Below are 22963 nucleotides of genomic sequence, written 5' to 3' on the forward strand. Positions count from 1 at the left end.
TGTGATTTGTTAATTGTCATAGCAAATGCTATTCTAATGGGAAACTGTAAACTTTTTAATACAAATGACATATCAAGATCTCCTTTGGTGTCTAATGTTATCCATAGAAGATGTCCTACATTACCTTTTTCGTCGCCTGTTAAAATTTTACATGTCAGAAATGTTTGACCAATTTTGAATACAACTAATCTTGTCCTATTGCATAGCCCATCACTCATTCATAAATTATGCAATAACATTACGATACATCCTTCTTTCAACAGTAATTCAGCCAGTGGAAGACCGGACTGTGTTAATGGTTGTAGATATTCTACGGGATATTGTAAGTTGATATTTTTTTCATCTTCTGCACCATCAAAACCCAACTGTTTCAGCATGGTCCATTGATACGCATTTAACGATTTTGTCGTGTAACTGATCGACAAATTTCAGCGTTAATTTGTTTGACTTCATCGTTTCTCAGTGCTAGGATTGCCCGTGTACTCATTCCTTCGGTTGATAATCCTTCGGGATGAAATTCTTCAAGAAGATTTGGACATAGTAAGTCTTCTTTTATTGGGAACTGAAAGCGAGGAAAATGTAAAAATTTATAAGAGCTGAGAGCACAGGAACTGTGTCTGACAAATGCATTCACACGAATAAGACGTGAGAGGACCGTGGGCATGGGCCGTTAAACAGAAATGGTTGAGGGGAGGGCGGGACTTGAAAAATCTCTTGACAATAGTCTTGGCTTGTCTCAAGATTTTCTTTTATAATAGAGAGATATGTTCTATACTATCTAAACTGCTGTAGATTATGCAATCGTCATGACCTGGCTGAACGTCAGTCATACAGGAGAATCACAGCAGTCATCTGATGGGCCCCACTCTCTCAAACAGTGTTTTGCTAAATTTAAAGGTCAGCGACTGAGAAGGATTCAACAGTGCATAGAACATCTTTCAAGCACAACCCCTTCTTTCTTGGTGATATAAGCTCAGCCAATTGTAAACATCCCGTTAGTATTACTGAAACCAATAATAATATAAAACAAATACACTATTTTCCCTTATTCTGCCAGCTTTAGAGGTAAACTCCAATCAGAGTCACACAAAAAAGACTCGTACTGCGAGCTTAACTCAGCAACCACTGAGATAAAAACAAAAATCTACACTGGTGTAGCAGGTAACTCCAATCTGAGTTTATCTTGTATATTTCATGAAATGACTCTGCACTGTTTCAGCATTTGTTACATATTGCAGAATGACTAGTAAAAAGCTGAATGTTATTATGGTTTCTTACCATTCTAATCCTAAAATTAGTCTTCTCTGAAAACAAAGGACAGCTTTTATAAGTGATTTCTGGAGGCTCTCTTCATACAGCACTTTGAATTCCCTGACTCCGTCCTATAGTTATTGCTACTTTCCTAATAATAAAGTCCTTCCATTATTTGAAGTTATTTTCCATTTACAGTATTTCTGTCATAATACTGCTTGTACTTAAGATTACTTTCATACTTGTCATTGGTACTAAAACAGTAATAGAACAGTCTTCCTAGTCCTTTCCTATTTTTTTTTTTAAAATCCATAACAAAGTAGGCCTTTATTACCATATTTATATCACACTAAACAAGTGGATATGATTCATTTTTGCCCTCAATGCCCCAGTTGCTTTACAGCTAATGCTTATTTCTGATATACAATTTCTTTACATTGCTCACTAGTGTGTGTGTGTGTATATGAGTGCATGCAGACCTATTAAGCAAAAGCATCAAAAACAGGTCGAGTATAATATTCTTGAGAGTGAGTGACAAGCATGTCTTTCTTGCACTTTCACAACCTATTGCTTTATATATCAGTCCTTCGTTTATCATTCTGACACACATGTAATAAGCATCTCCTTGAAATAAACCATTTAGGGTACACGGTGCTGTGCCTGCATTGTTGCATATTTAAAAAAAAATTCAGAATGCTGCGTGCAACTAAAACCCAGTGTATATCGGCAGGTCTGACATCAATTTTTCTTAGATGCTGCCCTCACAAACCACCAAGGGCACATTAAGTGCAAACCGGGCTTTAGACAGGTGGTTACGGCAGTCTGACGCACAATAAGCAGCAGTCATTAAAAGTAACACCCAAGTCATGATTGCACAAGAATCAGGTCTTTCGTTTTTATTAAATTGTGTTTGATCAGGAAAATATTGCACGGACCAAAGATCCAAAACATCTGATAGTCTGCCAGTCTTTGCAAGTCTGTAGTTTGGTTGTCGGGAATTAAACACTGGTAGTCTTGGTCATCCAGACTACTGATTTGTCCACTCCTGCATTATAAATCCCACTCATCATCTTTTTATTTCTAGTGTAGGCCAATAAATGACAGAATTTACAGAAAGCAGTATGTAATTACAACACTTCATCTCAAAGCTTTAATGTTTCCTTAATATTTAAAAATAATAATTCCTTAATTCAGCTAAAATATTTTTAAAAACCAATATAAAAAAATATTGTTTAATAGCATAAGCCTTCACAAACTTTACTACAGACAAATCTATTTAGCTCAGGTGACATAACTGGCCTGTACATTAGGGTTGCCAAATTAAATAAACATTATGGTTTGAATATATTACAAATAAATAATATGTCCTTGTATGCTTTGTTTCCATCATCATTAATATTTTTTCTTTTTTGTGTTCACAGTGCATCTGCATAGCATGAAAGATGCAGCTTTACTTGGAAAACAGCCTTTTTACAAAAATAGGATAGTGACATGATAGCAAAGAAAGTGACATGATCAAAGAGAAAAGTGGAATCAGGATGATTCACATACCTGGGATACATATAGCAAACCTATACAAAATCACGAATGATTATTTTACTCTTCATCCCACTGATCTGCTATACTCCTTTCTGGAGCTTGGATGCAAAAGCCATGAAGTAAGTGTCCATTACATAAGTTTCATGTAAGCTGAAGCACAGAGAGTCTACTCATGTTTCACAAGAGAAGTTAATGACTGACCCAAATGATTCATTGCTAATGTTCTTTAATTATGTCCTCCTTATATTTTTGTTTGGCAAAAAACTTCAATTAGCATCAGCTTAAAAAAAAACAGCTTGTAGAAGATCAAGTACGTGGAGCAGCATTATTTTATAAGTTTGTTTTCTGATCATAAATAAAAAAATTTTAAAACATTTTAACTATAAATTGTTCCACAGGTCTGTGTCATTTTTTTTTTGTTTTGCAGAAAAACAAACGTATGTTACTGAAATGAGGCTGATTAATAACCAACAGTAGTAAACTGCAATAAGACATACCTTGCAAACCCAAACACCAGTTCTATTTGCAACTGTGATTTTCTTTGTTTTCCCTTTACACATCTTGGGTTGAGTCAGTGTCATCAGGTTTCCCTCCTGTTTTTCAGGAAAAATAAATCCGGAGTTTTGACTAACATCATCAGATGTAAAATCAAAACTCATCTTTTCAGTTTATACGTGGTCGAGCTATATATATAAAAAAAAAAAAAAAAAGGGGAAAAGGATAATATTAAACAAAGTAACAGAAAATAGAATTTTTTCAATTGTGAGAGAATGGGGTTCTTGATGAAAACTTGTAAATTCTACAAAGAAAGAACACTAGGCAAGTCATACTCAATTATCTACATACTATAAAATAACCACTTATTTAAAAACAATACTCTAAATATTTTTAACATTCTGGTAAATGTGCTCAAAGGTGGGTTAAGCTGGTGCACGGAATACATTAGCCTGCAATACACAAAGGAAAACATGTAGCTATAAAACACAAGAAGAAAATGATGCATTTTATACATTAAAGAAAGCACATCCTCTGTACAGTTGAATAAACAACTATTCTTACATTCTTGAGCATTTTACATGCAAGCTTACATCAAAGGTAAATTAACACTAAGAACAGCAGATGCTATGCACTGAAAAAATCTATACTGCAACAAAATATTTACCTGTGCTATCTTTTTGATAAGCTAACAGTTGTTGTTTAAGTCATGAAGTGTCAAAATGGAAACACATACTACAAATGTCATGTTGCAATCAGGACAGTAGAAGCAGGTTTCTTTGCACACTTTTTCAGTTGCTTATGCAGGAGAGGGCAGAATGTCAGTGCCTGACCCATTGTGTTATTTTGGGCTACCACAGCACAAGGCTTAGTGACTTTCACATTTTTCCTGTGACAAACATTGACAATTGCTGCATTGGACTATTCCTGGTGATCACAATCATTTTGCCTTTCTGATGCATAAATATTGTTCCCCCGCTGCAGCTTTACACAACTGAAGTCACCACGTACATCATGGCGGTTCAGTCATACAGTGCCATATGTGTCTGTTTCATTATCCCTGTCAACATCCGATTACCAATTCACATCGTCATCACTATTGCTTGATTTGTCTAGTGCAGGGGTAGGCAACGTTGGTCCTGGTGAGCCGCAGTATGTGCAGGTTTTTGTTCCAACCCAGTTCCTTAACGAGAACTCAATTATTGCTGATGAAGCACATATTGCTTAAGTGACATTTTGATGCTTCATTTTAGTGGTCTCGCTTGTTAAGGTTCTCCAACCTTAATTGCTTATTTCAATCTTAAACTGCTGCATTCAGTGTTTTAATTGCTCCTTATTAGCAATACGATGTAAAAGACAAAGCAGCCAGCAGTTCTCCAGCTAGCTTTTTTCCAATTACATCTGTGTGTGTTCATCATGCACTGTTTGATTTAATAAAACACTTAATAGAAAAATGTGACAGACTGAAAATGATCTGTTTTAGGCTTCATATCATTTGGATGATATCCTTGGAAAGGAAAAAAATCTACGATATAAGAGCCTTACATTGCACAGACTAACAAGCCACAAAATTAAATAAGGTCTGAGATTGGCATTGATTGGTTTCTAATTAAGCAATTGGGTTGGAATGAAAACCTGTAGCCACTGCGGCTCACCAGGACCGACGTTGCCTACCCCTGGTCTAGTGGTTCAGTTTCAGTTGGTTTTAAAACTGACTTTACATTTTTTGTTTACACACCATTCTCATGTTTAGGTTAAAGGCTTTGCCCCACTCATGAATATTTATAATACACTTTACATCAGATCATAACAGCTTATTTAACCCAACATACACTGAGGCTCAACTGTATTTATATAGAATTCCAAGCCTAACAGATGCTTGGAAGAGGTTAAAAAAATTTAACTTAAAAGCAGATAGTCTCCAGGTGTGAGTGACAATGAATAAGTGGCTCCTCTGTTAAGACAGTGTATTTTAAAATTCTCTATCTTTTCACTTCAACTAAAATAAAGGTATCACTAAAACAAGCTGGACACGGCTCTAATGCATCCCTGGGGAAGCTCCCATACTTACCAGCTGAACTAGTTTGACCACTTTACCCTTCCCTACAGAGCACTTACAAGAGACACTGCTGTGAACAAACCAAAAACTGTATGAACTAGAGGGCTATAAGAATGTCAGAGACTTTGGTTAATAGTCCCTGATCAGCAACCAAGATAAAAAAAAAAAAATTTAGAAATAAAAAAAAAAAAAAAAAAAAAAGCCCACAATGCCTAGAGAGGCTTGTGCTAAATCTGAGGCACTTAACTGGTTCACTAACATGATCCCCAATGTCATACTAATCACTCCTCAGGTCTAACTCATCATGCTGCTGCAGATGTTTTCCCTACCCAATATATACCATTCTGAACCAGCTTAATCAAACTCAGAGTCAGAAAGGGCTGGAGCATATCCCATCAGCAATGGAAGCAAGGCAGGAACATATTCTGGACTAGGTTCTAGTCCACTGTAGGGCACACCTATGGACACACCGACACTGTGCCATTTTAGATTAACCAATTAATCTTAAAAACATTTTATGGGATTTGAGACCAAATCACCTACTTACAGGAAGAATATGCTAACTCAACACTAACAGCAACCTGGTGCAGGATTGAATCCTGCACACTGAGACAAGTGTGCCTACCAATATGCCATAATTATGCTGTCCTATTTGTAAATTGCTTTTATTGGAAAATGTTTGGTAATGTGTATATTTGTGGTATGAAAGTTAGACATGTCTAGGCATACAGGCCAAATTTTGATTAATTTGTCCCCATTTTAAAAATTAAGTTCACAGGGGTTTACACTACTGTATGTGAAACAAGGACCAGAAGGATAAGGTATACAGTAAAGTCACTAGTGTATAATATATGTACTGTATAAAAAAATAATGTCAATCTACATGAAATCAACAGAGGCCAACCATCTCCGATTTTAGGAAATGCTGTACAAAAAAAACTTGCATGCAATTATTGTAGGTTTGTTATGTTCTTTAATTTCTGGTGTGAAAAGGCCTAAGTTTATTGTTTTTTTTTTTTGTTGTAGCACTTGTTCAAAGTTACATAAGTCATAACTTTTAAACTGTCAATGCTAGACGTGTTAATTTTTTCTTTAGTGTTAGATGTCTTTAACTTACAAAACACTTGGGCCAAAGGTGCATAAATCCCAGGTTATGGCTTGCTGAAAATTTCAAAAATTTTGTGCTGCAGAGTAACGTTTGCTCTCAATATTTCTACATTAAAAAATAAATTTCACATTTTTTAAATGTGTTACTCAGGTTATACTTCTTTAGCAACTAGGTGCCCTTTTGAAACATTGCAATTTTTAGCAGCACTCATTTTTTTAGCAAAATTAGGGGCAATCCTCCTTTTCAAATCCTCCATATTTCATAAACAAATGAAAATACAAACTTAAAACTTTGCACACTAGTTACTGTACACCTGGGAATTACTTTCCGCAAGCATGAAGCAAATCGCAGATGGTCAATTGGGAACATTTTCTAAAATCTGTTGATTTGACACGGATTGACTCAAAATTCTTCCCATATACACACTTTAAAGCGCGATCTTAAATCTGTTAGAGTTACTTTAACACTACTGATTCTGCTTAGTTTTAAAACTTGTAACCTGAATTTCACATCTAATCTTACATGATCTGTTATTGAATGATGTGCTAAAGAATTCTCTCCATTGAAGCCATTTTTTGTTTTCCTTCCTTGCCATTTTTGCATCTAGCAGATCCTCATAGTAACAGCTCACCAAGGCTACAAATTTCGTTTTCTAGAATAAAGTTATTAGTTATTAAAATCGCTAACAAGAAAACAACAGGATGTTCACTAGACGTAAAGAGCTTCTTTCCGTATCTATACATTACCCATTATGTTGAAGACAAATCTACGGAAGGATTTTGATGCTATCATTCTGTTTACACTTTTATATCATTTACGAGACCAGTGTCTCTTAACAACCCGTCCCCTCGATTTTAAAGACATTTTTTCTTATTAAACTGTTTTGTATTCAACGCTATACTCGCCTTATGATGTTCGTTCAGCTATTATTGTGAACGACTTCTAATGCTTTTCAGACTTCAAAACAGAACGAACAACAAAACAGCTAGTCAATTTTCAAGAACAGTCCAGCTGCGAACCTCCGAACCTCCACGATTAAGCAGTTACACTAAACAACCAATCAGAGTGCGTCTTTTTGTCACATGGTTTAATGTGGATGATCCGCCGGACAGCCAATCAGAGTGCGTTTTAATGTCACATGGTTTAGATCGTAGCGAGCCGCTCGACAGCAAATCAGAGTGCAACTTTATGTCACATGGTTAGACACTAGCCGCGCCGCTGGACAGCCAATGAAATTGTGGCTTTTATCACACGATTTATTGGGTTTAGAAGAGGCACCATCTGTTACTAGCAGATATACTTGTTGCGAATCAAATCCATTTTCATTAAAAGATAAAACCAAAATCTGAAAAATGATTTCCCCTGTTGTCTGTTCCTCTAGTGGAATTAGACTAAGCAGTGGAACTACACTACTGGAAATTGGTGTTAAAGTTTGAGTGCTTTGTATTGACGTGTCTCCTCAAATTGTATTCTTTCGTGACAGCAACAGACTCGTTACAGAGCAGACAAACTGGTTTTGTTAAAATAGGTACAAATAGATATGTCTCACTGCGGTTATTATTAATCTGCTTATTTTTATCATCAGCTCTTCTCTTTTTTAAGGTTGAGAAAGACATGTTTGTAGAGATTTGCTAGCTGGATAACAGGAGTTGTGGAATCTCTGTTCCTAGCGAAGCTTCAGAGCACGCACATTAGGGGCTTCTAAATGTGTCAGCAAGTGAAGGAGCAAGGAGAACAAGCCGTTTTCTGTTAGAGTAATTTGAAATCATTGCTTTGGTGCCCAGAAACACGTTTATTTGTGGTGAAAAATGCATTTTAACTGGCCAGATACTTATTTACGGGCCGGTCGTGGCCCACGGGCCGCCAGTTGAAGAGCCTTGGTAGGCTAACGTTTTGCAACTGGACTCCAACTTCTTGACAATGACGCTCTCTATTTACCCGGGCTTGGGACCAGTAATGGCTGCGCTGGTTTTGAAGGAAAAGGATCCAGCTGGTGAGGAGGTGCTGGAATTAGATGGATGGAAAGGAATCATCAAGTACATAGACCCCACATACAGTAGAAGTGGGAAGAGATAAAGAGGAAGAAGAAGATTGTTGATGAACAGTCATCATCCACCATCCAAAGACACTATATTTTTTCTCTGAAATGGTTAGCAAGTCATAGCATAAAACTTCATTGAAAATTACTCCAGAGTGCCCTGTATGCACAAGAATATGAATTAATTATGAACTATTACCCATTAATGACTGAGTTGTCTCATTTGTGAAAATATAGTTTCCCCTATGAATATACATACGTATATTGTCAAATGTGTTCAGTCCAGTTCAGGGTCAAAAAGACAGAGCCTGTCCTTTCACTACTGTACATATGACAGGAAACCATCCTGGACAGTGGATCAGCCTGTCAGAGGGCCCACTCTGGCTCACACAAACACTCAAATGGGTGTAAATGTGGAATGGCTGATATATTTACCTGCACATCTTCAGGAAATGTGAGAGGAAAACCAACGTACAATGTACTGTACATCAGCATATGTGGAACATGCAAACTTTACACAGATAACAACCAGGCACATTAATCAAACCCAGATCAGATCACAGTGTCTGTACGGTGGCAGATTGTCTGCCGGTTGTATTACATTTGAAAAATTGGAAAATTAAAAAGGAAGAAAATTACTTGAGAACTACAATTTCACATGGAAGCAACACTTGATGCTCTCTGAATTTTCATTCTATTATAGAAAATACTCAAGATATTCCCCTCCAAAAAACAAGATAGATGACCATGTGGTAGAATTAGGAACCGAATTCTGCTTACCACAGTAAAGTTCAGGTCAAGACTTGCTATACAGTCCCTACCATTGTATGCTGATAAGTTAGTTACTGTATGAAAAATGTCAAAATGCTATTAAACATTCTTTACATTAGAACATCTGTCTGAGTGAATTCAAGTGAGTGTGGTGGTCTTATTTTTGAATTTCCTACATTGAAAAACACTTTCATACATTGAAAATTAATTGGATTACACAATTTCCTCATTTCCATCTAGTCCAATTTCTCAGTGGAGTTTGGTCCCCAATCGTATCTCTAAAACTGACACACTTACATTTGTATGATTTGTCAAGTATAATAGATAGATAGATAGATAGATAGATAGATAGATAGATAGATAGATAGATAGATAGATAGATAGATAGATAGATAGATACTTTAATAATCCCAAGGGGATAAGAAGAAGAATCTCCAATTTTCATAAATGCTTACTTCTTGCTCACTAATATTTAAATATGTTTACATTTTTTTCATCAGGAAAAAACAGATGAAGATAAAACATTTTCGTGCATTTTAACCACAATCTTCTCTCCATTTATTTTGGGAATGTAATTAAAAATAAATAAATAAATAATATATAGCACATTTCCCATGCGCAAAGCGCTTTATGCACCCAGTTTTATCTTAAATGATTTTCTCTGTTCTTTAAAGATGTAGTGCTTAAAGAAATCTGCTTGTTTCATTTGCAAAATACCACAGTCTCAAATGTAAATTAAATGACAAAACATTTATTAAATAGGTCAAGCTATAAATCTGTTAAAACCGTAAAACATGTTTAATCAGTTATTATTTACTATGTTTTACTTAAGTTTTTGATCATTGTATTAATTAGATAATGAAAAAACAATAATGGCATAGTGGAACGCATTTTTTTCTGGATATTAGCCAAGTAACGGAGTAGAGAGAGGAGCTTTTATTGTGATAGCTACTTGTTAGTTCATGAAGAGGTGTCAATTAAAAGTAAACTTTTATTTTGACAGTATAGTTCCGCTTGTGACGTTAATTATTTCTGCCAAGATATATGCATTTTTATCAGTGGAGCGTGTTTTTTTATTTTTGTTCTCTCTTTCTTTTTTATTATTAATATTACCTTTTATATATATATATATTGTCATATATAACATATCTAAACTGTATATGTACATATTAAATGCATTTATATTTGGATAACAAATTTTATGCTTTAATTGCCTTACCATCCATCCATTTTCCAACCCGCTGAATCCGAACACAGGGTCACGGGGGTCTACTGGAGCCAATCCCAGCCAACACAGGGCACAAGGCAGGAACCAATCCTGGGCAGGGTGCCAACCCACCGCAGGACACACACAAACACACCTACACACCAAGCACACACTAGGGCCAATTTAGAATTGCCAATCCACCTAACCTGCATGTCTTTGGACTGTGGGAGGAAACCCACGCAGACACGGGGAGAACATGCAAACTCCACACAGGGAGGACCCGGGAAGCGAACCCAGGTCTCCTAACTGCGAGGCAGCAGCGCTACCACTGCGCCACTGCGCCACCGTGCCGCCCTAATTGCCTTACTATTTTTTATATTTTTGATAGAGTATATAAAAGAATTAAGGTCATCAATAAATAAATCATAGCTTGGAAGGGCAGCACGGTGGCGCAGTGGTACTGCTGCTGCCTCGCAGTTAGGAGACCCAGGTTCACTTCCTGGGTCCTCCCTACATGGAGTTTGCATGTTCTCCCCATGTCTGTGTGGGTTTCCTTCCACAGTCCAAAGACATGCAGGTTAGGTGCATTGGCGATCCAAATTGTCCCTAGTGTGTGCTTTGTGTTTATGTGTGCCCTGCGGTGGGCTGGCGCCCTGCCCGGGGTTTGTTTCCTGCCTTATGCCCTGTGTTGGCTGGGATTGGCTCCAGCAGACTCCCGTGACCCTGTAATTAGGATATAGTGGGTTGAATAATGGATGGATAGTTTGGAAGTCTGTTACTAACTCTCATTTTATGGATAAAGTGTTTTACAAGTAATATACAGAGATTTATTATATAGATACATTCTTTGTTACTTTTTGTATAGCAGAATAGGATATCACTATTCTGTATATTTATTGCACTATTCATTTTTTGTCCAAAATTCTTCATTAAAGCAAACCAAAACTTTTTCAAATACACAATTACAGAAAACATGTTGAAAACATCTGTTATTTTCACCACACATGCTGTATACATTTAACACATCTGGAATAAATTTAGATTTTAAACTATTGCATATACAGGTATAATATTTATGAATGATCTTATATGAAATTTCTTTCATTTTATTTGTTAAAATATATCTTCAAAGAAGCATCCCCACCATTTCCCAATCAACACTGTACTTTGATGCCCACTTAAATTGCACAGCAGGAAGGATTTTTGGAATTAGTAGATCCTTAATAAACTTGTTAAACTTTCTCTAATCTCATTTACAGACAAAGTTTTCAAAGACTTCATGTGATGTCGTAAAATAAAAAATGCGGATCGGGCACTATCGTAGCAATAAAATTTGGGTCATGCATGAGCATGTGCGCAGATTGGGAAGTGATTGTGTGCATACGCTCACAGATCAGGTAGGCAATGAGATGGCCATCTGTCGTATCGGGTAATTAAATAGTCCAAGTGAGTGGTCTTTCCCTGTTCTTGTTAAACTGGCCTCCCGGCCTGGTGAAAACCTTGAACCATCCTTGAACCATGTCCATAGCACATCCCCATTAATCTATTATGAAGGCACAAAGCAAACTTTTGAAAACTAAATGTTCTGCCTCTTTATTCGTTTAAAATTAAGGTAGGGGATTGCTTAGTGAAATGAACAACTATGGTTACTAAGACTTTAGAATATCGGCCACAGAAATGCCCACTGCTGGCTGCAAAGTTCGTGTTGGACATTTCCTTTGTGGTGACTAGGAAATCCACAGCAGATCTCTCCTATGTGTATGTCATTTGTCAGGTAAATATTGTACTGTATGATTCTTCACCACGAAATATTCTTCTTCGGAGGGCCAAGGCTAGTATCAGTGAGCTCCTAATGCTGCCATTAATGACCCAGCATTACCCTTTTGGGTGAGATGTTCACCAGCATATTTGTTGCAGTCTCCTCCATTGCCACCCGACCACATCTCGGTTAGAATGGATTTTGTGTCTTCACAGTTGTGTGGCTAACCAAACTGAAATGTGTCTGTCTGCTTCTTTACTCTAATCTGACTACATGTGTGTGCACGGTGCAGGGTTTTGCATTTTATGGTTGACGCATTAAAGTGTTAACGGTGCGCATGCCTTCTGATCCTGTACTTGGTAATGAGCACTATGTAAAAAGAAACTGAGCCCGCTTAAAAAGAAAAATCAATTGTTTGCAAAGATTTTGGCTTCTAAGCTTATTCTAGAGTAATTTTTTTTTGTTTATTTGTTTGTTTTCTTCTTTTATTGCTATTGCAGCTTCTCTTTATTGTATTTTTTCAGTAAAGTCCATTTAATGATCTGTTGTTAGTGGAACCAGCTACATTTCATCCAGGATTGCATGGTGTTTATGTCTTGGGAACATGGCAGGAACAATTATTTTATTTATACATGGATAGATGTGTTGGTTTTGTCTCCTTGACTAGAGGTCAAATTATTTAAGGGCAGCAATGAGAACTGTATTAAAATGATACATAAAAAGGATTTTTTTAAATATGGTCAGGAGCAGGCAATCAAAAAATAATACTCGTTATTGGCGAGAATATGTTTTCAGCAAAGATGACAAAGTAAACAGAAAAGGTATTTGTTGTAATTATGACAGTAAGATATCAGAACAAAGGAATTCAAAGTCAGCATCTGTATTGTCATGAAAACATCTAGTCTCAGCATAATAAAGCAAAGCTTGTTCGTATTGTGAATAAACCTGCAATTTAGTAATTTAAAAGGGCATGAGGTCATTTTTGTCATTGAGAACAAAATTGACATAAAATATGCACAGTTTAAACCAACCCGAAAGCACTGTTTGCCCAAACTTTTGAAATGGTAAGCAAGAAAAAGCTGAAAAAAAGAAGTAAAGTTCAAGAAAACATGAGTGAATTATTTATTTAGCAGCTTCTAGAAGGCCCATTGATGTATGGTTCCTCATGGCGGATTGGTTTCTTCGTTCAAGAGACTTAAAGTCGGAAGCTGATAAGCAAATTCAAAACACGGTTTGCGAAAAGCCCATGAAGACGTTTTCTCTGGTGTTTTTGAGCAGGTCAGGGATGCACAAACCAGTGTGTTTCTTCGTGCTGGTCCCAAGCACGGATAAATGGGGAGGGTTACGTCAGGAAAGGCATCCGGTGTAAAATTTTGCCAAATCAATATGCGGACAACAATACAAATTTCCATACTGGATCAGTTGAGCCCTGGGTTAACAACGACCGCCACCAGTACTGTGAGCCAACAGGGTGCTGGCAGAAATTGGGCTACTGTTGGCCAAAGAAGAAGGAGAAGAAGAAGAAGAGGGGGGAGATGTGTCCGGAGGCAGGAGGAGAGGAGAAAGGTAAAGAGAGTGGAACTGAGGGTAGGAACATTGAATGTTGGCAGTATGATTGGTAAGGGGAGAGAGTTAGTAGATATGATGGAGAGAAGGAATGTGTATATTATATATATATATATATATATATATATATATATATATATATATATACAGTGGAACCTCTAGATACGAGTTTAATTCGTTCCAGCACTGAGCTTGTATAGCGAATTTCTCGTATCTAGAACAAACTTCCCCATTGAAAATAATGGAAATCCAGTTAATCCGTTCCGTACCCCAAAAATATTAACATAAAAATCAATTTTCCTAACAAATAACACTGATAAATAATATATACTGTAGTCTACCTTTAATAAATAACACTGGTAAATAATATAACTGATTATTAAAAGAATCAAAACAGGTGTCCAAAGTGCAGTAGAGCATTCACTAAAACTTTAAATAAATAACCCTTAAAACAGTTGTGAAGTGGAGGTTTAAAATACACAAGAATAACAATCCTTTAACACGAGGTTAAAACGTCAAAAGGATGCCGTCTTTAAAAAACAGATGACAATCCCCGGTGCTTCTTCTCTGTTAGCGTCTCACCTGCGGGCTCTGCAACAGGCAAGACACTCTTAATGCAGCTGACCTTCTCTACACCGTCCTGCTTCAGCTGTTTGGCTCGCCTGTTCAGCTCAATGTTCAGCTACACGCGAGCCTGCACTCGCTCGCTCTCCCGCACCGACTTCTTCCTCCTGCTGCCTGCCTGCCTGCCTGCCTGCCACCTCCGTTCTCTCTCCTCTCTTTTCTTTCACTTCTTCTCTCCCTTAACTGGCTCGCGCTTCTCTATATATGCGGGGAGGACATGGCAGCTGCAGCCCATCAGCCACAGGAACAATCATGGATGTGGGCAGTTTCCCACCTGTGCACTTAAGTGAGAAACGCAGACACCGCAGATCGCGGATCGCAACTGCTACCACGCCCCCTCGCTAAGCCGCGAGCTATACCCACAGCCTGGCTCGTGGCTCGTTACGCGAGCCAATGCTCGTATTTAGATCTGAATTTTTCGCTCATACTTTCCTCGTATTTTGAATTTCTTGTATACAGAGGTGATCGTATCTCGAGGTTCCACTGTATATATATATATATATATATATATATATATATATATATATATGTATATATATATATATATAAATGTGTATGTATATATGTGTATATATTGTGCATGGAAGGGGAGTAAGGCCAGGTGGATCGGAGGTAGATTCAAATTGTTCTATCATGGTGTGGATAGGAGGTGAAATGGGGTAGGAGTTATTCTGAAGGAACAGTATGTCAAGAGTGTTTTAGAGGGGAAAAGAGTGTCAGACAGAGTAATGATTATGAAGCTGGAAACTGGAGGTGTGATGATGAATGTTGTTAGTGCATATGCCCCACAAGTTAGGTGTGCAATGGATGAGAAAGAAGATTTTTGGAGTGAGTTGGATGAAGTGATGAACAGTGTACCCAAAGGACAGAAAGTGGTGATTGGAGCGGATTTCAGTGGACAAGTTGGTGAAGGGAACCGAGGAGACAAGGAGGTGATGGGTAGGTATGGTGTCAAGGAGAGGAATAAAGAAGGTCAGAGCATAGTGGATTTTGCCAAATGGATGGACATGGCTGTGGTGAATACGTATTTTTAAGAAGAGGGAGAAACATAGGGTTAAGTACAAGAGTGGAGGAAGATGTACACAGGTAGATTACATCCTGTGCAGAAGAATCAATCTGAAGGAGATTGAAGACTGCAAAGTGGTGGCAGGGGAAAGTGTAGTTAAACAGCATAGAATGGTGGTCTGCAGGATGACATTGGAGATCAAGAAGAGGAAGACAGTGAGGGCAGAGCCAAGGATCAAATGGTGGAAGTTGAGTTTAGGGAGAAGGTGAGACAGGCACTGGGTGGTAGCGAAGAGTTACCAGACAGTTGGGAAACTACAGCAGATGTAGTAAGGGTGACAGCAAGAAGGGTGCTTGGTGTGACATCTGGACAGAGGAAGGAGGAAAAGGAAACCTGGTGGTGGAATGGGGAAGTATAGGAGAATATACAGAGGCAAAAGAAGAAGTGGGATAGTCAGAGAGATGCAGAAAGTAGACAAGAGTACAAGGAGATTAGGCGCAAGGTGAAGAGAGAGGTGCTGAAGGCTAAAGAAAAGGTGTATGATGAGTTGTATGAGAGGTTGGACACTAAGGAGGGAGAAAAGGACCTGTACCGATTGGCTAGACAGAGGGACCGAGCTGGGAAAGATGTGCAGCAGGTTAGGGTGATAATGGATAAAGATGGAAATGTACTCACAAGCAAGGAGAGTGTGTTGAGTAGATGAATCAGGAAGTGCAACAGATTAGCAAGGAGGAAGTAAGGACAGCTATGAAGAGGATGAAAAATGGAAAGGCTGTTGGTCCAGATGATATACCTGTGGAAGCATGAAGGTGTTTAGGAAAGATGGCAGTGGAGTTTTTAACCAGATTGTTTAATGGAATCTTGGAAAGTGAGAGGATGCCTAAGGAGCTGAGGAGAACTGTACTGGTGCTAATATTTAAGAATAAGGGGGATGTGCAGGACTGTAGTAACTACAAGGGGATAAAATTGATGAGCCACAGCATGAAGTTACGGGAAAGAGTAGTGGAAGCTAGGTTAAGAAGTAAGGTGATGATTAGTGAGCAGCAGTATGGTTTCATGCCAAGAAAGAGCACCACAGATGCTCTGAGGGTGTTGATGGAGAAGTATGGAGAAGGCCAGAAGGAGTTGCATTGCATCTTTGTGGCCCTGGAGAAAGCATATGACAGGGTGCCTCTAGAGGAGTTGTGGTATTGTATGAGGAAGTCGGGAGTGGCAGAGAAGTATGTAAAAGTTGTACAGGATATGTATGAGGGAAGTGTGACCGTGGTGAGGTCTGCAGTAGGAGTAATGGATGCATTCAAGTTGGAGGTGGGATTACATCAGGGATCGGCTCTGAGCCCTTTCTTATTTGCAATGGTGATGGACAGGTTGACATACGAGATTAGACAAGAGTCCCCATGGACTATGATATTTGCTGATGACATTGTGATCTGTAGCAATAGCAGGGAATAGGTTGAGGAGACCCTGGAGAGGTGGAGATATGCTCTAGAGAGGAAAAGAATGAAGGTCAGTAGGAACAAGACAGAATACATGTGTGTAAATGAGAGGGAGGTCAGTGGAATGGTGAGGATGCAAGGAGTAGAGTTGGCGAAGATGGATAAGTTTAAATACTTGGGATTGACAATACAGAGTAATGGGGATTGTGGAAGAGTGGTGAAAAAGAGAGTGCAGGCGGGGTGGAGAAAAGTGTCAGAAGTAACATGTGACAGATGGGTATAAACAAGAGTGAAAGGGAAGGTCTACAGTACAGTAGTCAAACTGGCTATGTTATATGGGTTGGAGACGGTGCCACTGACCAGAAAGCAGGAGACAGAGCTGGAGGCAGCAGAGCTAAAGATGCTAAGATTTGCATTGGGTGTGACAAGGTTGGATAGGATTAGAAATGAGTACATTAGAGGTTCAGCTCATGTTTGATGGTTTAGAGACAAAAGTGAGAGAGGAGATTGCATTGGTTTGGACATGTGCAGAGGAGAAATATTGAGTATATTGGGAGAAGGATGCTAAGGATATTACTGCTAGGGAAGAGAAAAAGAGGAAGGCCTAAGAGAAGGTTTATGGATGTGGTGAGAGAGGACATGCAGGTGATGGGTGTAACAGAACAAGATGCAGAGGACAGAAAGATATGGAAGAAGATGATCCGCTGTGGCAACCCCTAACAGAAGCAGCCGAAAGAAGAAGTTGTTCGAGGAGGTTGTCCAGGTAGTCATAAGTGTTAGTGAAACAAATTTTTTCAGGGTTCATTCATTCAATTCGAGACAGACATTCAGTTTGTTGGAAATATTCTCAGTAGTCATTGAAGGCTGAAGATTCTGCTGAAGAAATTCTCTCACGGCTTAATTTTCAAACTTGCTTTTGACTCTGGTGCTTAGCACTTTTTCAGAGCCTCAGGTCCCATGTGAATGGGAGACTTCAAGGAAGAAATCGGCAAATGTGTTGCCAAAATTCACGATACATACATTGTTGACTGTTCACCCGGAGAAGACAGGACGCCTCGGCATCCTAGCACTTACCAAACTATGATTTTTAGGGCACACCTCCCTAAGGTGTTCTCCGGTCGACCCATAACCCTTTCTGATCTTAGCTCTCAAGGCGAATCGGAAATGGACGACAATTCCTACTTAGAAGGTAAAAGCAGTGAAACTGAAAGTCCCTTCTTATACCTGTAACATCCATGAAAGGAAAAAAACACACAATCTATCCTTCCAAACACTCTCTCAATAGGAAAAAGCTAAAACCGACATCACTAAATTCCCCCCAGCAAGATATTTCGCTTAGAAATCGTTTCAGAATGCAGACCGATTTAACTTTGAAAATGGAAGCTTCGTGTGAAGACTCAAACCTACCGACCACTTTATTCGGGCTGCACACAGTCAGTCAGTCAGTCAAGCAGTCATTCATTGTCCAACCCATAGACATAGAATTACTAGACGTCATCACCATATTGCGAGTGGCACTGCTGTGAAGTGAGGTAATTAATAAAGATGCCTCACGCATGTGCTGTTTGTGCTTGTATTAACCGCTGCATGCTCCAAACCAGATCCCGGGGGATTACATTTCATAGGTAAGGCTGAACAATTGTTTTGGTTATATTTGGCCATTAGAAAATCCCATTTTATAATCTTAACTTTAGCTACGCCAGGCTAAACTAGCAAAGCTATGTATTTATGTGTTCAAGTGAGCCTCCAAACAACGTTTTGGCTAAATGTATTTAGTCACTATGTAGATTGTTGTTAGCTATTAACATTTCTCAAACTTTGAAGGTTTCCCCAAAGAAATCCACCTCAGGAAGCAGTGGGACGTAGCCCTTAGATGGGATTTTGAGAAAGCTGTCCTGTGATGTGTGAAATGCTAGTTTGGTAACAGATGCTGTACTGGCATCATATAATCAAAGCTTCCACTTGCTCACATTATAAAACAAAGGCGGTTTGATGATTCCTTCTGAGAGTACAGTCAAGGTGGTCAAAGTAGCTGAGCGTGTTATCCGACAGTAGACATTAGGACAAGCTGTCAGTGGATCTTTGATCAATCAGTTTGTTCTGGCTGAGATTGGTTCAGATGATGCATTTTTTTCTCAAGGAGCACATCGAGGAAACACAGTTTGAAATTGACAACCATCATTTTATGCTTATGTCTTTAGTTGTGTCTGTCTTCCACAAACTAAGGCTACACCATATTGCCATACTGAATACTCTCAAATTACAGAGTGGCAACACACGGAAAAAGCTATGTAAGACAGTTCTGTTTCATGGATTTTAGATGCCATCCTGTATATATTTAAGTAACCACATTGTGTGTGTGTGTGCGTGTGTGTGAGAGAGAGAGATTGAGAGAGGAATGAGTAAAACGTTTTCAGAAATTATTAAGCCAATTTGTATACAATAAAATTGTTGATTTTTGTCACTGAGTGTATCATTTCACTGTTAAAAGAAAGACCAGACTGCCAGTTGCAGTCTTACTATTTTGACTTTCAGACATTGGTCAAGTTTTCATCTCAATAATTATTATTAATAATAATAATACATTTTATTTAATAGGCGCCTTTCTTAGCACTCAAGGTCACCTTACAATAAAATTAAAGAACATTAGTAAAATTAAAACAAGAGAATGATAAATCAAAAAGCAATAATTAGTAAACAAAGATAACTGACAGTAACAGTGCAAAATTCACAATTGGTATGCCAGTTTGAAAAGATAAGTTTTGAGGGTAGTTTTAAAATGTGTTATTGAATCGAGCTGACGTATATCAGAGGGAAGAGAATTCCAGAGTTGAGGAGCACTAGAGACGCTCGAGCTCCCATAGAACAGAGTTTGATGTGCGGTACAGAAAGTCGAGCTGCAGATGAGGATCTGAGTGAGCGAGAGGAGTGTAAGTCTGTAGGAGATCAGGGAGGTTGTGGAGAGCTTTAAATGTTAAGAGCATTATTGTGTATTGTATTCTGTAGTTAACAGGGAGCCAGTGAAGTTGAGAGAGAAGAGGTGTAATATGTTCAGTGGATTTAGAACAGCAAGTTATTATCCTGGCAGCAGAATTTTGAAGAAGTTGTAAGCGATGGATAAGTTTTTGTGGGATGCCAGATAGAATAGCATTACAGTAATCTATACGTGAGGTGACTAGGGCATTAACCAATACTTCAGTACTGTGTTGCGTAAGAACAGGACGAAGTCTAGAAATGTTTTCGAAGATGGAAGAAGGCAGTCCGAGAAATGTTACTTATATGGGAGGAATTATTTAATAATAATAATAATTATTATTATTTAATAATTGCCATTATTAGTGTATAAATTGATATAAATAATTACATTTAAACGATTCGCCAAAATCTGTTGTATGTAAACGATACTGTTTTAAACGTTATTGTTTTTTCATCAGAAAACCCGGTTTCCACGTCTACCTGTATTAGTTTAAATGGCACTTTTGCCACTCGCAATATGGCGTACGCGCTGACGTATCGTGTCGACTGGGCAACACAGTGAATGAGGCGTCTATCTATATATGTCTATGGTCCAACCAGCTATTATCCTAACACAGGGTCACGGGGGTCGGCTGGAGCCAATCCCAGCCAACAGATGAAGCAATGCACACGCAGGTCACAAGTACTCACACACCTAATCTGCATGTTTTTGGACTGGGGGAGACCATGCAAACTCCACGCAGGGAGGACCCGGAAAGCGAACCCAGGTCTCCTTACTGCGAGGCAGCAGCGCTACCACTGCGCCCTCTCCCCCCAATAAAGTTCCACCGATTATTCTCCGATCTTCGGAAAACTGACTCAATAACGAATTAAAAAGACGAAACATCAGTCTCTAAAGCTGTCACTACTAAATATGGTATTCGTCATCATCCACAATCCAATGGCGACCACAGAGCGCTATCTCACTTCCTAAAAGATTGTAACGTTGAATTCCACTCCTGGATGTTGGAATCGGAAAAAACACTGAAAGTAGTCATACGTGGTATACCCACGTCTGTAACAGAAGAAGACATCTAAACGGCTCTTAAAGAAAGACACTTTCCTGCTATTAAAGGGTGCAGAATGAAGGCAGGCCCTCAGCTGCTCGTGCATTTAACAAGAAACGAAGAACGTAAGCACATATTTCAAATTACTAACTTAATCTTCTTACATGTCAAAGTAGAAAATTTAATTAACAAACCTAAGATGGGTCAATGTCACCGCTGCCAACGATTTGGCCGTGCTACGTGTTATAATGCACCCAGATGTGTGCACCCTGCAGATTACGGGGGATGTTCGTACAACCCACATCACTGCCATCCAGCGCAGTCTCTGCGGGAATCAGCTACGCTGACGCTGTGAGAAAAGATACCTGCCTAGAGGAGCCCGCAAATCCATCACCTCCTAATTCAAACGGATCATGTCACCTTAAAGTAAACAAAACAGACAGGCAGAGCGAATTACATCCATTACGCGCAAAGGAACTTCTCTTCTCAGATGAACAGGCCTGGGGCTCCACCTGCTGGTCACTCTGGGGAAGATGACGTTTCTGATCTCTTAACCCTAACAAACCGTTTTCCAGCCCCAAAACCAGACGATTACTAAATTTTGCTAAGACCCTCATTAATAAATTATATGCAGCAAGAACTGGAACAGATATTGTAACTATAATCCTGTCCTCAATTCCTTTTATTGGGAAGATTTTCTCTGATGGCTCCTAAGTTACACACACGAAATAATTTAAGATTAACTATATGGAATGGCAGTGGAGTACAAAACAAAAAAGACCTTCAAGAATTTTTGGATCGGCATTTAATTGAAGCAATGCTAGTAAGTGAAACTCATTTACATCCAAGTTTAGAATTCAGAATGAGAAGTCACTTTGTATACAAATGTGACAGAATTAAAAGATGAGGAAGCACAGCTATTCTTGTCAACAAAATAGAACATTCTGAATCGCCCACACCACAGTTAACCTGATTGGAAGCCAACAAGGTGATGCTAAATACTAAAGACGGTCCTTTGACAATAATTGCAGTGTACAACAATCCCAAGAACGATCTACCTGTACACAAACTGGATTTGATTTTCCAATCAAATACTACAACGATCTTAGCAGGTGACCTAAACACAAAGCATCCATCCTGGAACAGCAAAACAACTAATAAATGAGGGAGGTCTCTCCTCAATTTTGCAGACAGAAACCACCTAATAGTGATAGGACCAGAAGAATTAGCACTCTTCCACCCTAATGGATATTAACCTAATATAACAGACATTGCAGTTCTCCAAGATATAACACACTCTCCACTCATCAGCTCCATTCCAGAACGGAGCTCTGACCACAACCCTGTACTTCTGGAGTTACATGGATCAAACAGTAACAAAAACAATGACATCAAAGAATATCCTGGCCTGCTTTCACAAGAAAACTTTAATCATCCCCAAGTCCTCTACCAACAATCAAAACAGCTAGACCAAGTAGCAAAAGTGCTTACTCCATACATCAACCAAGCAATGGCAAATGCTTCACACAAAGCCCAAAATACTAACAAAAAATCTGTTTTCATTCCCAACTGGTTACTACAGAAAATCAAAGAAAGTCGAGTTTGAAGAAAGTGGCAAAAATACATTTATTTAGTAAGCACCTTTAACACTCAAGGTCACCTTACAATGAAATTAAACATTAATAAAATAAAAAGGGAATGATAAAGCAATAAGGTACAGAGATAGTAGCAAGCATACAAAGACAGTAACAGTGTTAAATTCATAGTATGCCAGTTTGAAAAGGTAAGAGTTTTAAAATGTGTTATTGAATCAAGTCGATAGATATGGGCGAGAATTCCAGAGTTGAGCACAGAGAGACGTTCTCACGTAGAACACAGTTTGACGTGCGGTACACAAAGAGCTGCAGAGGAGGATCGGAGTGAGTGAGGTTGTGGGGAGCTGTTAAGAGCAGTATTTTGTATTCGATAGTTAATAAGGAGCCAGTGAAGTTGAGAGAGAATAGGTGTAAGATGTTCAACGGATTTAGAACAGATATCCTAGTAGCAGAATTTTGAATAAGTAATGCAACCCAGAAGACCTAC

The 22963-nt window shown here is 38.6% G+C and overlaps 1 protein-coding gene across 9 annotated transcripts in view; it reads right to left on the reverse strand.

The window, feature by feature from the left end:
* The window catches only part of LOC114663544 (uncharacterized), a 314220-nt gene that overhangs the window by 124676 nt on the left and 166581 nt on the right, over window positions 1-22963 (reverse strand). For 3 of the 9 annotated variants that reach the window (XM_028817356.2, XM_028817355.2, XM_028817354.2), the window contains exon 1: window positions 3288-3490. The exons of the other annotated variants lie outside the window; for them this stretch is intronic. In XM_028817356.2, the coding sequence (XP_028673189.2) occupies window positions 3288-3449 (162 nt within the window). In that variant the 5' untranslated portion in view covers window positions 3450-3490. Of the gene's footprint in view, window positions 1-3287; window positions 3491-22963 lie in introns of those variants that run through there. 9 annotated transcript variants of the gene reach the window in all.

Source organism: Erpetoichthys calabaricus, chromosome 13 (genome assembly GCF_900747795.2).
Source record: "Erpetoichthys calabaricus chromosome 13, fErpCal1.3, whole genome shotgun sequence".
In the NCBI taxonomy this organism is placed as follows: domain Eukaryota; kingdom Metazoa; phylum Chordata; class Cladistia; order Polypteriformes; family Polypteridae; genus Erpetoichthys; species Erpetoichthys calabaricus.